Source organism: Podarcis gaigeae (assembly GCF_964106915.1).
Source record: "Podarcis gaigeae genome assembly, chromosome: 13".
Classification (NCBI taxonomy): Eukaryota; Metazoa; Chordata; class Lepidosauria; order Squamata; family Lacertidae; genus Podarcis; species Podarcis gaigeae.
The window spans coordinates 4,136,064-4,153,434 of record NC_139689.1 but is presented as its reverse complement, the minus strand read 5'-3'; the positions used below and the strand labels follow the sequence as shown (position 1 = coordinate 4,153,434).

Genomic DNA, 17,371 nt, shown 5'->3' with positions numbered 1-17,371 from the left:
ACCTGCGTCCCGCTGTATAGCTGTCAACTTTTCCCTTTTCTTGCGAGGAATCCTATTCGGAATAAGGGAATTTTTTAAAAAGGGAAAAGTTGAGAGCTATGTGACTCAGGGGTAGACTGCGCCCGGCCTTGGAGGCTCGCCCTTCCGGCCGCCGCAGGTGCAGATCCCGCCCCAAGCCGAGGATCGCTCTGCGCCTCGCTTTCCCTCCGATTTGCGCCCGAACCTCGCAAGATGCTCAGCCGGCTCAACCTGCCCTCGGCCGTCGCCACTGCGCCTGCGCGCTCTCGCCACCCACCGACACCTCCATAGCGAAGTCCTTTCGGGAGCAGGAGAGAGGCGGGGGGCGTGGCTTCCCGCCCCGGGCCCCGCCCCTTTCGAATCCTGCAACATTGTAGCCGCTCACGCGGAGGCTCCCGGCTTCCCCCCTCCCCCGGTAGGAACGAAACGGCGGGGGGGGGCAGGAAAAGGGGGGGTGTTCTCTGGGAGGGGGGAGCCCCCAAAAGAAGATCACCCAAGGTTTCATTTATTTCTTTTAAATTGGGCGGCGGGGGAGGTGTCACTATAGGACTCGGGATTGGGGGGGGGGATTCCAGCAGGGGGTTTTTTGGGGGGTGGGTGGGTATCAGGAATTCCTATTGGGGAGGGAAGTGCCAGGATGCCTGTAACCCCCCCAAAAAAAACCCCTGGGTCGTCTTCTTATCATGCGATTTCACGTAATTTTGTTTCCAAATGCTTCCCCCCCCCATGGAAAACGTTTATTTAGAGGTCCTACTTTTTTGGGGTGGGTGATCAGGAATTCCTCGGGGGGGGGGAGTCCCAGGAGGCCTGTAAGTCCCCCCCCAAAAAAAAAACCCTGGGTCTTCTTCTTATCATGCGATTTCACGTAATTTTGTTTCCAAATGCGCCCCCCCCCCCATGGAAAACGTTTATTCAGAGGTCGTGCTTTTCTGCAAGGCGCCTGGCTCTCCAAAATCCCCCCCCCCCGTTAGTGGAGACGCTATTGGGAATTAAGACCCCTATTATTATTATTATTATTATTATCATCATCATTATTATTAACCTTGCACTGACTTATCAGCTCTGTGTGTGTCTGTTTGCAAATCCGTTTCTGTGGTTTCCCCATCTCTCTCCCTCCATCGCTTCCTCTCCTATCTCTCCACCTTGAAAGCTCTTTCTAAAAGCACCCCCCCCCTTCGCCAGATCCCTGGCACCTCCCTCTAGGTTCCAGGGTGCCCCTCCATGGCCAACCTGTTTGAAGAAGGCAGGAAAAAAGGTTTTCTGGGAGCAGACTGAGGGGTGAGTAGCTCCCAGGTGGAATACAGGTAGCAAAGTCATCCAGGAATTCCCAATTTCTCAGGTGGATCTGCAGAACCCCAAGGGGTTTGCAGGGGAAGAGAAATCCAGCAGTGTTAGGGTCTGGAATTCTGCTGGTGGGTGGCGGCAGACTCTGCACGTGCTCAGAGGTACCCTTGTTTTTGCATATTTATTTATTTGGTGGCAGACGGTTTTCGCTGCTGTCCGTTTTATCCTGACGACAACCCTGTGAAGTAGGTTGGGCCGGGAGGCAGGCCCAAGGTCATCTTTGGAGGGATTTGAATTCTGGTCTTCCTGGTCCTATTCTGACACGCTAAACCCAGATGGGATTACCTACTGGGTGCTAAGAGGCAGGGCGGGCTGGTATCAGCTTTGTTCAGTTGAACTAAATGGCTCCAACAGGACCGGAATAAATCTGCAATTAATTGTGTACTGTTTTGGATTTTATTGTTATCTGCCTTAGTGTGTCAAGCAAGCCACTATTCTGAATATTGCTTTTTTGTAGTGTTTGGGGGCACTGGGGGTGACCGGAAAAGTCCGCGACCAGAAGGAGGAGTATATTTTTTTTAAAAAAAATGATATTTATTAAAGTTTCAACAATTACAAAAAGAAAAAATAAATAAAAAGAAAAAATAAACAAAAAACAAGCAACACACCACAATATAAAAAATAAAAAAATAAATAAATAATAAATAAAAAAATAAAACCCATTAAACAAAAACAAAATTAGAAAAAAGAAAAAGCATCAGATCTCCTTTCTATTCTTTCATTAGCTTGTTTCCTTGACCTCCTCACACCTCCCTTTTTTGTATTCTAGTTCGATTGTCTATTTCAGCAAATCCTTTCCCTCTTTTAAATTTTTTGTCCTGTAAATTGTCTTAATATAATGTAATTTTACTTTTCTCCTTTCACCAATTAACAGTCAGTTATTCCCAAATCCTTTATATCATTCCTGCTAAAATCACAGAAGGAGGAGGAGGATCAGGAAGAATGGATGAAATTTAAAGACTATTTAGCTAAATATGTTAAGATAACTCAATTGGAAAAGCTTGCAAATAATAGATTTAAATGTGTAAGGATAAGACTTAAGATGTTTAAAGCTAAATTAGAAAGAATGAAAGATGTTGAGTGATCAAGTTAATTTTTTGAGAAAATCGATTTGGAAAACTCTTAAAATGATATATGATGAAATTCAACCAAGGGGATTTGAGGAAGTCACTTAATAATGTTACCAAGATTTAAACAGGATGTCTGTATGTTTGTTTGTTTTGAATTGTTGAAAATTAATTTGAAAAATTTGAAAGAAAACAAAACAAAAGTTTGGTAACCACTGCTCTAACCACTGCACCACATTGCCTCTCTTGCATGTGGGAATCTAGAGATCAGGTGCTTCCCTGTGCTTCTAATGATGACTGGGGGGGGGGGAGAAAATAATTGAATCTCGTGCCAGGAAAAAGTTGGGTGGGTGTTATTGGAAGAAGCTGCTTGAGCAATAATTAGGAAATCTAAGCTTCATTCATAATCAGGGTTTTCTTTTCCTCTGGACCGTCTCCATCGTTCTCCAAGCAGGATCCATGCTGGGGCCAGTTGTGGTCCACCCTGAAGCCCCGGACGGCGGCTGGGGGTGGATTATCGTCCTCTCAGCCTTCCTCCAATCCGCGTTGGTCTTTGGCGTGATCCGTTCCTTCGGCGTCTTCTTTGTGGAGTTCGTGACGTACTTTGACGAGCTGTCCGGGCGGATATCCTGGATCACCTCGATTGGGATCGCGGTGCAACAGTTTGCGAGTGAGTGGAGTGGCGGCGGGGTGTGTTTGTTTGTGGGACACGCACTATGGGCTGCCTTCCGTGTCCTTCCTCGCCATTGGCCGGGGTGCTGTGATGTCACGGAAGCGCTCGCGAACATTCTGCGGCTCAGGCAGGATGGGCATGGAGACAGAACGTTGCCCAAGGATGGGGCGACCTTCTCTGGAAGGACTAAAAGATCAGAAACTGGTCCTAATATATCTATTAAAAATAAATATTATAATAATTAATACATGGTGCTATGGGGGAGTTCTGCTCCATATTTCTGAATTGCAATGGGGTTGGACCAGATGACCCTTTGGGTCCCACACTTTCGAACCCTGCAATTCTGTGATTCTAATAGCCCATAGCAGCGCCGGGTGCGAATTCCTGTTCAGAACTGGGGAAGGGTGATTCTGCTTCTTGCATCAGCAATGCAGTGACCGGCATCCCTTCCTCTTCCTTGGCAGGTCCGGTGGGCAGCGCTTTGAGCTCTCGCTATGGGGCCCGCCCTGTCGTCATGGCCGGCGGGTTTTTCTCGGGCCTGGGCTTCCTGCTGGCCTCCTTTGCCACCTGCCTGGCTCACCTGTACCTCTGCATCGGACTCCTCTCAGGTGCGTCGAAACTGCGTGGCTATCATTTGCAAGAAACCAATCTTTCAGTGTGGACTTTGGAACTCCCTGCCTCTTGACACCAGGCAAGGTCCCTTCAAAGTACACTTTTCGGCACCTGCTAAAAACACCTCCAGCGGTGCAATGGGTCTCTGGCTGTTAACCTGGAGCCCACCCAAGGGGGCAGCATTCCTGCATTGTAGGGGGTTGGACTAGATGACCCTCAGGGGTCCCTCCCAACTCTACATTTCTATGAGTCTTGCTTAGGCAAGGCCCGTCCCCGATGCTTACAAAGCCGATGCAATTTTTAATCTTTTTTAAAAAAAGTCATTCATTTTTCCTATTGATAAATTTATTGCTTTATCATTTTTGCAAACCACCTTGGGGTCCTTAAACGATCAAACAGCATCTAAATGTCATGAAATAACAAATAATCACCGTACAAATCTGCTTCCCCCCCCCAAACTATCCACTCTTGTGGGGTTTTACCCTGACTCTGCAACTGCGATGTGTTAGCACAAATGAGAGGCACAAATACAAGATGGGTGACACCTGGCTTGAAAGCAGTACATGTGAAAAGGATCTAGGAGTCTTGGTTGACCACAAACTTGACATGAGCCAACAGTGTGACGCGGCAGCTAAAAAAGCCAATGCAATTCTGGGCTGCATCCATAGGAGTATAGCATCTAGATCAAGGGAAGGAATAGCGCCACTGTATTCTGCTCTGGTCAGACCTCACCTGGAGTACTGTGTCCAGTTCTGGGCACCACAGTTCAAGAAGGACACTGACAAACTGGAACGTGTCCAGAGGAGGGCAACCAAAATGGTCAAAGGCCTGGAAACGATGCCTTATGAGGAACGGCTAAGGGAGCTGGGCATGTTTAGGCTGGAGAAGAGGAGGTTAAGGGGTGATATGACAGCCATGTTCAAATATATAAAAGGATGTCACATAGAGGAGGGAGAAAGGTTGTTTTCTGATGCTCCAGAGAAGCGGACACGGAGCAATGGATCCAAACTACAAGAAAGAAGATTCCACCTAAACATTAGGAAGAATTTCCTGACAGTAAGAGCTGTTGGACAGTGGAATTTGCTGCCCAGGAGTGTGGTGGAGTCTCCTTCTTTGGAGGTCTTTAGGCAGAGGCTTGACAACCATATGTCAGGAGTGCTCTGATGGGGTTTCCTGCTTGGCAGGGGGTTGGACTCGATGGCCCTTCTGGTCTCTTCCAACTCTAGGATTCTATGATTCTAGTTTTCCATCTTTTTGCTTGACGAGCATAATTATTATTATTTTTGCTTCCAAGATCTCAATATATTTACCATATTTTTTGCTCTATAACACACACCCGACCATAACACGCACATAGTTTTTAGAGGAGGAAAACAAGAAACAAAATATTCTAAACGAAACAGTTGATGTATGATTTTTGTGGTTCATGCTGTGGCCACAGACATGTGATCTGACGGTGAGTTTGGGGTAGCCCAATGCAAAAATCCTGAGGATCCATGTGGATCCATGCTTTGTAACCACGTTTTTGCACCACTGCGGCCCCAGGCAACAGTGGGTGCGTGATTTCTTTGGTGCAAGCTGTAGCCATGGACACACTATGTGATCTGATGGTGAATTTGGGGTGACCCAGTGCAAAAATCCTGAGGATCCATGTGGATCCGTGCTTTGTAAGCAGGCTCTCTGTCCCTCTCTCCTCCCCACTCATCGGCTCTTCTCCTGCTTTGCTGTTTCAAAGCGAGCCACGGAGGAGGGAAGGAAGGGGATCCATGGATCCTCTGCTCACGACTGCAGCAGATCCCCCCGCCGTCCGTAGGCATTCGCTCCATAACACGCACAGACATTTCCCCTTACTTTCTAGGAGGAAAAAAGTGAGTGTTATGGAGCAAAAAATACGGTATTTGGCGGTCCTTTTTTTTTTTTTTTAGCAAAGGCTGAGGTAACAGAGAGATGAGGGGAGGAGAGCGTTGAGCCAGTCTTTGAAGAAAATGGCCGCCATTTTTTAAAGCCAATGCCCTCCAAGCCAATGCCCTCCAGATGTTTCGAACCACAGCAGATACCCTCCAGATGTTCCGGTCCAAAATGTTTTGGTCCGAAACATCTGGAGGAGAGAAGGAGAAGCCATATATCCAAGGGGATACTTGGATATCTGAGGAAGAAGGAAAGTCAGGCTCTGGTTTAAGATGGCTGCCGTTCCCCTGAGGAAATAGCCATGATACACAATGGCTTATTTGTTCATTTTAGATTTATGTGTTGGTTTTGCAAACTTCTTTCCCCCCCCCCATTTTTTAAAATTAATTTTCCAAATTTATAACAAACAGATAAGAAAAAGAAAATCAAAACAAACAAACATTTATCCTGATAAGAATAATTCCACTTTTGTTAATATTGTTAGGTGACTTCCTTGAATTGGCTGAGTTTCCATATAAATCATTGCAACAGTTTTCCAAAACTATTTCCCCATAAAATTTACTTGGTCAATGAACATCTTACTTTCTTTTCACTTTTAACATAATATATTGCACATCACATTTTCAAATCCTAGGCCTGTTTGGTACTCGCAAGTAATTCTAATTATATTATCTTCAGATATTTAGCTAAATAGTCTCTGAATTTCTTCCACTCCTCCTGGTCACGGACTTTTCCGGTCAGGTCAGCTAGCTCCAAAAATCCCATCTTCATCTTCCATTCCTCCACTGTTGGTACTTCTTGTAATTTCCGATTTTTGGCCAGCAAAATTCTAGCAGCTGTTGTGGCATACAAAAACATCTTTTGGGTGGCGATTCCAAACCTATTATTCCAAGTAGAAAGGCTTCTGGTTTCTTAATAAATGTATATTTCAACATTTTTTTTCAATTCATTGTATATCCTTTCCCAGAAGTATTTCACCTTGGGGCAGGTCCACCACATATGATCAAAAGTACCTTCTTTTTCTTTGCACTTCCAACATAAATTATCATTCGTGTGGTAAATCTTTGCTAATTTTACTGGGGTTAAGTACCATCTATACATCATTTTCATAATGTTTTCTTTTAATGCAGTACATGCAGTGAACTTAATCCCTTTCCTCCACAACCTTTCCCAGTCTTCAAACATTATATTATGTCCAACATCTCTTGCCCAAACTATCATCACAGATTTAATTTGTTCGTCCTTTGTATGCCACTCCAACGTGGTTTTGCAAACTTTAGTACACACGGACATGGTTTGAGTTAAAATTCCTGAGGGCGGCTAACTGAGGGAAGGGTTAGGCCTCATTTTAGCTTAATGGTTGCCATCAATTTGATTTTAATTAATTTTTATAATGAAATTTTTTTAGAATGTTGCACTATTTTATTGTTGTTAGCTGCCCTGAGCCCGGCTTCGGCTGGGGAGGGCGGGATATAAATAAAATTTATTATTATTATTATTATTGTTGTTGTTGTTGTTACAGATAGGTAGCTGTGTTGGTCTGCCATAGTCAAAACAAAAAAAATTCCTTCCAGTAGCACCTTAAAGACCAACTAAGTCAGTTCTTGGTATGAGCTTTCGTGTGCATGCACACTTCTTCAGATACACACAGTGTATCTGAAGAAGACAGTGTATCTGAAGAAGTGTGCATGCACACGAAAGCTCATACCAAGAGCTGACTTAGTTGGTCTTTAAGGTGCTACTGGAAGGAATTTTTGTTGTTGTTGTTGTTGTTGTTGTTAAGTTGTGGGCAAACATATCAGACGACACAGAGATTCTTCCAAAGCAGCTCTTTATTTGTAAGCTGGAACAGAAATAAGCTGAGGAGCTCAGTCAGCCTGCTTATATAGAGCTCCAGAACAATGTAACTGTTGCCATTTTCTAAAACTATCCAATCACTGAATGTCACTTTTCGATCCTTCATTTGCATACAAACTATCCAATCACTGAATGTCACTTTCGATCCTTCATTTGCATAACTATCTACAGTATCCCCCTGCTGGCCCAGGGTGAGAACATAACTATTATTATTATTATTATTATTATTATTATTATTATTATTATTAATTATTATTCCCCTCATGGAAGGACACCATCTTGAAATAGCCACCTATGGCATCTCATTTTTGCGTATGACGACCGTTGGGCGCAAGGATGGAGAAGGAGCGGCCAGCTTATGGCCGCCTCACCGGGGAATCTGGTGGGGCACCATGACAACAGGATGCTGAGCTAGACAGGCGCCATTTGGCTTGATCCCGGCAGCCATTTTTGGCCTGATCCTTCTGTTCTTTGGGGGATCTCTGTGCCTCCCTTTCTGCGTTTCGTTCTGGTCGCCTCGCCTCAGAAAAGGTATCGAGTCGAGTTGGGGAAAGGAAATGTTTATAGAAAAGATGGAGATTGCAGCTAGAGAAAAGCCTTTTTCCAGCAGGCTCTTTATTGATTCATTGATTGATTGATTTGATTTGATTTGTATATTGCCCTTCCTCTGTCGATCTCAGGGCAGCTCAATAAAAAAAAGAAAAACACAAAATGCACGATAAAAACAAGAACAAGAATAAACCTCCCACAAACATGTTTTTATTTTTTTTTATTTTTTTAGTATTTAATAAATATTTTTATTAAGTTTTAGAAAAGACAACAAACATAAGAAAAAACAAGAGCAAATACACAAAAAATGTAAAATACATAAAAAATAAAGAAAAAATAGTTTCGAAAAAAGAAAAAAAACACATTTTGAGACAAAAAAGAAAAAACACAAAAATCCCTCTTTTTGCTTCTCATCTTTGATTCACTTATTTTCTTGACTTCCTCGCATCTCCCTCTTTTGTATCCCTGTTAAAATTAATTCTGCAAATTCATATCCAGTTTATTTGTCTGACTATCCATCCAATCTTATTTTTAACCTCGTTGCTAGAACCCCTTCAGTTCATTTCAATGCCATTAACTTTCAAAAATTTTACAATATTTCTGTAAATAAATTTTAAATTTCTTCCAATCTTCTTCCACCAACTCTTCTCCCTGGTCTTGGATTCTGTCAGTCATTTCCGCCAGCTCCATATATTCTATTACTTGCATCTGCCATTCTTCCAGAGTGGGTAGGTCTTGTGTCTTCCAATGCTTTGCGATGAGTATTCTTGCTGCTGCTGTTGCATACATAAAAAAATTCCTGTCCTTCTTTAACACCAATTGGCCGACTAAGCCCACAAACATGTTTTTAAAAGGGTATCAGATGTTAACCAGCCCAAGCCCTCGTTGATGAGGGAATGTTTTTGCCTGGTGCCCAAAGGTGTATAATGAAGTTACCAGGCGAGCCTTCTTGAGAGGAGCATCCCACGAATGAGGAGCCACCACCGAAAAGGTCTGTTTTCGTGCTGCCACCCTCCTGTGAAAGAGGCAAACATATACGGGCCTCGGATGCGGATCTCAGGGTCCGGGTCGGTTCATAGGTCCTTGAGGTATTGGGGTAGTTCCCTTGGGGAGAGCACAAGGCTCTTCACCTCAGGGCTGCGGGTTCGAGTGCCGCGCTAGGCAAAACGACTCCCGTGTTGCAGGGGGTTGTGCTAGATGACCTTCCAACTCTGCGATTCCATTTTAAAGCTCCGCAGGCACAAAACCAGCACTTTGGGACGTTCTCGTTTCTACAACTAATCCAGAATGCGGCAGCTAGACTGGTGACAGGGAGCAGCTGCCAAGACCATAGAACACCGGTCCTGAAAGACCTACATTGGCTCCCAGGACGTTTCCGAGCACAATTCAAAGTGTTAGTGCTGACCTTGAAAGCCCTAAACAGCCTCAAAGGCCCAGTAGACCTGAAGGAGCGTCTCCACCCCCATCGTTCTGCCCGGACACTGAGGTCCAGCGTCAAGGGTCTTCTGGCGGTTCCCTCCCTGCGAGAAGCCAAGTTACAGGGAACCAGGCAGAGGGCCTTCTCGGTGATGGCACCTGCCCTGTGGAACGCCCTCCCACCAGATGTCAAAGAGAAAAACAACTATATGACTTTTAGAAGACATCTGAAGGCAGACCTGTTTAGGGAAGCTTTTATTTTTTTTATTTTTTAATAATATTTATTGAACATTTTCAAATATAACAGAAAAAAGAAAAGAAATAAAACATCCATTTTATAACCTTGTTTTCATTCGCATCTTTCCAGGACTTCCCCACCCCACCCCCTCTTGTATTCCAATTCGTTCAAATGGATTCAGCAAGTTCTTACCCCCAATTTTAAACTTATTATAATTAACCCAATGTTAAAAATGTTTTTCCATCCCCTAAAATCGACCCCGCTCCCTTCCACGAGTTCCCCTCTTTAATATGCAGAACAGATTAAAATGAAAGAAAATAGAAAAATGAATAAAGTATAATTTAACACCCTTTGGATTCCAAATTTCCCTCCCCCCTTTCCCGGTTACATTCCCCAATGTCCATCAATGCCTGTTGTTATCCTGGAGATCCCACATCTAGGCCGAAATCCTTCACAAGTCCACTTTGCCGTCTTTTTAATAGTCTTTGCCGTCTTTTTGATCATCTTTAGTTTCGAGCGTCCAATCTTAGAAAAACTCTATCTCAAAAAGGTCCATTTTTTTCCATCCAGATCTCTGTATTTAAAAATAAAAACTCCAATTTTGTTTCTTTAGCTTTTAATGTTTAATAGGCTATTGTATTTTAGTGTTTTGTTGTGACTGGGGAAACCCAGCCAGATGGGCGAGGTGTGAATATTATTATTATTATATTATCTCGTCAGGTTTCGGCTGGGCCCTGGTCTTCACGCCCTCCCTGGCGTCTGTCGCCCGCTACTTCAAGCGTCGCCGGACGCTGGCCACGAGCCTGGCCTTGACGGGTGTGGGCCTCTCGTCCTTCGCCTTCTCGCCACTCTTCCAGCTCCTGGTGGACACCTATGCCTGGCGAGGGGCCCTCCTCATTGTGGCGGGCATGTCCTTCAACCTGGTGGTCTGCGGGGCCCTCATCCGCCCCATCACCCTCAAGGAAGACCTGCCCGGTCCGGCGGGCCGCGGTGCGAGAGGGACGTGCTGGTCGCGATTCTCCTCCCTCTTCGGCCTCCACCTCCTGGGCCACTTCACCTTCATGAGGTTCGTCCTGGCCGTCACCTTGGTCAACACGGGCTACTTCGTCCCCTACGTCCACCTGGTGGCCCGTGCCAGGGAGCTGGGCTTTGACGAGTACCAGGCGGCCTTCCTCATGTCGCTGGCGGCCGTGGCCGACCTGTGCGGCCGCCTCTTCTCAGGCTGGCTGGCCAACTGCCACGGCTGCCGCCTTGCCCGCATCCTGGTGGCTTGGACCTTCCTGACCGGCGTGGCCTTGGTGGCCATCCCGTGGGGCCGCGACTACCCGCTGCTGGTGGCCATTAGCCTCTGCTACGGGTTCTGCTCGGGGGCCCTGACGCCCGTCGTCTTCTCCATCATCCCCGAAATCGTGGGCATCGCCAACATCTTCAGCTCCATGGGGCTGCTGCAGATGATCGAGAGCATCGGGGGGCTGCTGGGGGCGCCCCTTTCTGGTAGGTGGTGCCATTTATCACATTTATTTGCCCACCACGTAGGCGGTTCGAATCCCCGCGTTGGGGTGAGCTCCCGTTGCTCGGTCCCTGCTCCTGCCCACCTAGCAGTTCGAAAGCATGTCAAAGTGCAAGTAGATAAATAGGTACCACTCCGGCGGGAAGGTAAACGGCGTTTCCGTGCGCTGCTCTGGTTCGCCAGAAGCGGCTTAGTCCTGCTGGCCACATGACCCAGAAGCTGTACACCGGCTCCCTTGGCCAGTAAAGCGAGATGAGCGCTGCAACCCCAGAGTCGGCCACAACTGGACCTAATGGTCAGGGGTCCCTTTGCCTTTACCTTACCACTGTAATTAAAAAAAAAAAGAATGTAGAATCGAAGAATTGTAGCAGTTGGAAAGGACCACAAGGGTCATCTAATCCAGGTTAAGGGGTTAAGGGGTGATATGATAGCCATGTTCAAATATATAAAAGGATGTCACATAGAGGAGGGAGAAAGGTTGTTTTCTGCTGCTCCAGAGAAGCGGACACGAAGCAATGGATCCAAACTACAAGAAAGAAGATTCCACCTAAACATTAGGAAGAACTTCCTGACAGTAAGAGCTGTTTGACAGTGGAATTGGCTGCCCAGGAGTGTGGTGGAGTCTCTTTCTTTGGAGGTCTTTAAGCAGAGGCTTGACAACCATATGTCAGGAGTGCTCTGATGGGGTTTCCTGCTTGGCAGGGGGTTGGACTCGATGGCCCTTGTGTTGTTGTTGTTTAGTCATTTAGTTGTGTCCGACTCTTCGTGACCCCATGGACCAGAGAACGCCAGGCACCTCTGTCCTCCACTGCCTCCCGCAGTTTGGTCAAACTCATGCTGGTAACCTCGAATGGTCTCTTCCAACTCTAGGATTCTATGATTCTATGATTCTAACCACTGCAATGCAGGAATCTGTCCAAGAGGCCTGATCCAGGCAGGGCACCTTTCCATGTTACTAGCGCAGCAGCATCCCCTTTCTGAAGTGGGCATCCGCAATGGGCATTCCCGGTGTCTAGCTGTCAACTTTTCCCTTTTCTTTCGAGGAATCCTATTCAGAATAAGGGAATTTCCCTTTAAAAAAGCGAAGCGTTGACAGCTATGGCCCAAGGTCTCCCAGTGAGCTTCACGGCCAAGTGGGGATTTGAACGCCGGCCTCTCCCAGGTCCTATTCTGACACTCGCAACCACTGCACGTGGCTCTGATCCTGGCCTGCATTTTCCTCCCGTATTAACTGTTCCGGCACATAAATGAGCCTTTTAAGGTAAAGGGTAAAGGACCCCTGACCATTAGGTCTAGTCGTGACCGACTCTGGGGTTGCTGCGCTCATCTCACTTTACTGGCCGAGGGAGCCGGCGTACAGCTTCCGGGTCCTGTGGCCAGCATGACTAAGTTGCTTTTGGCAAACCAGAGCACCGCACGGAAACACCGTTTCCCTTCCCGCTGGAGCGGTACCTATTTATCTACTTGCACTTTGACGTGCTTTCGAACTGCTAGGTGGGCAGGAGCAGGGACCAAGCAACAGGAGCTCAGCCCATCGCGGGGATTCGAACCGCCGACCTTCTGATCGGCAAGTCTTAGGCTCTGTGGTATAACCCCACAGCGCCACCCACGTCCCTTAAATGAGCCTTTTAGCTCCTCACAAATAATTGGTTCCATGCCGGACCTTTATATAAAGCAGGTTTGCAGCTTCTGGAATTGGAACTGGGTTAAGGGGTGTGTGTGGCCGAACATGTTCCAAATAAATTTCTGTCTCCGCAGGGAGGCGAAGCGGGTTTCCTACGCAGTTGCGTTTGGTTCCCAGCTCAAGGCGCGAGATAGGAACACAGGAATGGCCCTCTGTCAGGGGGTCCATTTACCTCCGTGTGGCCTGTGCCAGCGGGTAGCCAACACGGTTCCCGTCGTACTGCAGCTCCCATCATCCATGAGAAATCAACTCAGCTGACTCAGGATGATGGGAGTTGTAGTCCAACAACGTCTAGGTGAGGGGCATTGGGACTGAAGTACTTTCCAATAGAGCAGCCTTTCCCAAACTCGAGTCCCCAGATGTCATTGGACTACAACTCCCATCATCATTTACCACTGACCCTTCTGGCAGGGGCTGATGGGAGTTGTAGTGCATGACTAGCAACGGTTCACCAAGAGTCTCTCGAAGGCCTACCTTGATATGAACCTGGGAGTATCTGCCTCTAAACCAGCGGTTCTCAACCTGTGGGTCCCCAGATGTTGTTGGACTACAACTCCCATCACCCCTGACCACTTGTCATGCTGGCGAGGAATGATGGGAGCTGTAGTCCAACAACATCTGGGGACCCACAGGTTGAGAAACTCTGCTCTAAACAGCCCTTTCTGGGCAAAGTGACGGCACTGCCAGTTATTATGTTCTAGGTGTGTCTTGAGGCTTATATTCTAGGTGTGTCGAGGCTTATGTTCTAGACCGCCCTTCCCCAATCTCGTACCCTTCAGGTATTTAGGACCTCATCTCTTCCTGTCTGTGACCACTGGCTGGGGCTGACAGGAACTATAGTGCAAAACACCTGGAGAGCACTAGGTTGGCACTGACTGTTCTAGGTTGTTCTAGGTCGCTCTTCCTTTCTCTTCCAGGTTGGCTGAGGGACGCAACGGGTGACTACGTTGCTTCTTTCTTAGCGGCCGGGTCGTTCATGTTCGCCGGAAGCCTCGTCCTGATGACTTTGCCCAACTTCTGCAGCTGCCTTGCCCCTCCGTCTGTGCCAGAACCCAGTGCCAAGATGGAAGCTGGCGAGGGCACTCTCTTGGCACCAGCAACTGCTCCCGTGGGGGTCCTCCCTCCCCACGACTGCCACCCTTACAAGGTCATGCCTGAGACAGAGGAGCCGCTGACGAAGAGCTGATCACCCAAGGCCAGCCTTTCCCAGCCAGGTGTTGCTAGACTACAATGCCCATCATCCTTGGCTGTTGGCTAAGCTGGCTGTGGATGGTGGGAGTTGTAGTCCAACATCTGTGCGGTGGGCAAAGGTTAAAGAACAAGAATGGGGAACCTGAGGCCCTCCATACGTTGCTAGACTACAGCTCCCATCATCCCTGGCTGTTAACTGTGGATGATGGGCCTTGTAGTCCAACAATACCCAGAGGAGCACATTGGCTACTCCAGGACTAGAGAGAATTACCTTGCTGGGACCAGTGTGGGGTGAGAAGGTTTGGGTGGCATCTTCAAACCATGCATTTAAAGCAAAAAGTAATAATCCTGGGAGTTGTAGTTTGTTAAGGGCGCTGGGAACTGTAGTTCCGTGTGGTGTGCAGATGCGTCCTTGAAGAGGAGCTGGTTTTCTTGTTGTGGAAGCTGGTATTTCCCTTTGCACGTGCCTTAACTAACGCACCACCGTTCCTCTGAGCCACTCACAGAGGTTGGACCAGGTGCATGAAAACAGACTCACTCCAGCAACCGAACGTGGAGGCGAACTTTGGGCCGCCGGTTTCCCCAGAGGAATGCCTTCTGTAAACTTTTACGAGGCTCCTCATCGAAGCCCATGCAAGGGACTCAGTACCCCCCGGAAAAGACCCTCGTAGCATTTGAACATTCCAGGACGTTCGTAGGGGAGGGACTTCAGTATCCCATAACCCGGTCAATCCGCAGACCTCTGAAATAGTAAACGCCAACCCCTTCCGTTTGGCTAGCAGAGCCGCCGTCTCTCGTAGCATCCGCCCCTCTCCCTTCACGCAATCGTGGGGTCAATTTTGCAACTTTCCGCAAGGGAGGACGGATCAGAGCATCCATTGTAAACTCTGAAATGTGACTCCTTCCCCACCCCGTTCAATTTAGGATTAAAAGCGTGACGTTTTGACGGAACTGTTTTCTGCAGTCTGCGGCCGTATTTATTCTTAATTTATTAATTTGGTCATTCCGGCAGTTTGTGAAAATAAACTCCACAGCGAAAATGGCTGGAGCTGTTCATCTGATCACCTCTTGCAAGGAGGGGGTGGCTATCTTTGGGGGGCTTTCCAGATGTTCTCAAACTCTCACCTGTGGCCACATGTTGGGAGGGGTCAGGGTCCAACATCTGGAGGGTCTCCAAATCCGCCACCCACTGTTATAAGTGTTTGTGGGGAGTGGGGTTAGTGAATCATCCTTGAGCCCTTTCATTTTGTTTGGGAGACATACCGTATTTTTCGCTCTATAAGACGCACCAGACCACAAGACGCACCTGGTTTTTGGAGGAGGAAAACAAGGAAAAAATATTCTGAATCTCAGAAGCCAGAACAGCAAGCGGGATCGCTGCACAGTGAAAGCAGCAATCCCTCTTGCTGTTCTGGCTTCTGGGATAGCTGCGCAGCCTGCATTCGCTCCATAAGACGCACACACATTTCCCCTTACTTTTTAGGAGGGAAAAAGTGAGTCATATAGAGCAAAAAATACGGTAGTTCGGGAAATGGAGCATTTGGTTCCGAATCTGGCGCCTTCTGATGGTTGCAAACCACAAATCCCATTAGCCCTTGCCCATTGCAGCTATCTAAAACACCAAGTTGGCAAAGACTGCCCTAAGGGAATACATTACTGTATTTTATTGTATTTATTTATTTAAAAAATAGGCTACTATTTCATTTAAAAATAACAAAGTGGTTTACAACACAAATGCATTGCAGCATAGCTGTCAACTTTTCCCTTTCCTTGCGAGGAATCCTATTCGGAATAAGGGAATTTCCCTTAAAAAGGGGAGGAAAGTTGGCAGCTATGAATTGCAGGGGGTTGGGCTAGATGACCGTTGGGTCCCCTCCTGACGCTACAATTCTAGGAAAACCATACAGCAAAGATACATATATGTATAAATTAAAAAAACAGGCACTAGTTAACCCTTGTGGAAGCCATATTCTTCATTGCCTGTGTAGGCCTGGTCAAATTTTCAGCAGGCATTTAAAAGTTGAAACAGTGCTGCTGAATCTAGTGGCAGAGAGTTCCACAGGACCCAGAGTCTCCATTCAGTTCTCGAAGGAGCGTCGCCAACTCTGTTTCTGAATAGATAAGAGTTTGGAGAGTCTCAAAGGAGTCCCCCAGCCCAATCGCAGCAATGCAAACAACATCTTTTGCTGCTTTTTGGCTGCAAATACATATGTCGAAAACAGCTGGAGGGCACCAGGATCCCTACCTCTGCTCTAGAGAGCTGGAAGAGGGAAGGGAAGGATGATCTCAGGCAAGTTCGGCAAGCAGCTGACCTCGAAGCCACCTGGTGGACTTTGAGGCCTTCGGGTGTGCTGGGCCCCTCTCCACGGGCCAGAATCTCACCCTTTGGAACTTGTTTTTCCCCTCTGCAATAAAATCATTATCCTTTAAGCCAGAAATCTTGCAGCCGGCGAAGGGAGAGGGATCGGGCTGTCTCAACACTTTCACCCATAAGTTTCCCGGTCCTAAATTTGCATGGAAAACAAACAAGAGGAAAAAGGGACAGGAAGCAAAAATATATATATATTAAGGCAGTTATTTACTTATTGCATTTATATCCCAGCTTTTGTGGGAACTCAAGGTGGTACGTGGTTCTCCCCCAGCCCCTTCATTTATTCCGTACAACGACCCTGTAAGGCAGACCAGGCTGAGAGCCTAAGGGTGCCCAGGGAGCTTCATGGGGAATTTAAACCCTGGTCTCCCAGGTTCCACTCTAACCACTGCACCACACTGGCTAGGCAGTGAATGAGCCCAATGGGGCTCTCAGAATGGTACGGTTGGAAGGGACCCCCAAAGGTCATCCAGCCCACCCCACCCCGGCAAGGCAGGAACCACTGGTAAGTGGGTAAAGGTAAAGGGACCCCTGACCATTAAGTCCAGTCGTGGCCGACTCTGGGGTTGCGGTGCTCATCTCGCTTTATTGGCCGAGGGAGCCAGCGTACAGCTTCCGGGTCATGTGGCCAGCAGGACTAAGCCGCTTCTGGCAAACCAGAGCAGCGCACGGAAACGCCGTTTCCCTTCCCGCCGGAGTGGTACCTATTTATCTACTGGCACTTCATGCTTTCGAACTGCTAGGTTGGCAGGAGCAGGGACCGAGCAACGGGAGCTCACCCCGTCGTGGGGATTTGAACCGCTGACCTTCTTCCACACGACCTTCCGCCGTGTTCCATTCTGGGCAACCTGCTGAGGGCCGGGTGCCAGCGGTGGGCATGGCCAGAGGTGAAAGTGGGTGGAGCAACTGGTGCAAATTTATCTTTGTGATGGA

The 17,371-nt window shown here is 47.4% G+C and overlaps 1 protein-coding gene across 2 annotated transcripts; it reads left to right on the top strand.

Annotated features, from left to right (window-relative positions):
- Positions 1-333: 333 nt before the first annotated feature.
- Positions 334-15,110, top strand: SLC16A13 (solute carrier family 16 member 13). 2 transcript variants are annotated; one of them, XM_083706841.1, is made up of 6 exons: positions 334-433; positions 1,201-1,296; positions 2,884-3,099; positions 3,567-3,710; positions 10,403-11,176; positions 13,794-15,110. In XM_083706841.1, exons 3-6 carry the CDS (start codon positions 2,889-2,891, stop codon positions 14,060-14,062), a joined length of 1,398 nt encoding a protein of 465 aa, XP_083562967.1. In that variant the 5' UTR covers positions 334-433; positions 1,201-1,296; positions 2,884-2,888; the 3' UTR covers positions 14,063-15,110. The 2 variants fall into 2 exon arrangements, with proteins under 2 accessions (XP_083562967.1, XP_083562968.1); XM_083706842.1 differs by having other exon boundaries at positions 363-433; positions 1,169-1,296.
- Positions 15,111-17,371: the final 2,261 nt, after the last annotated feature.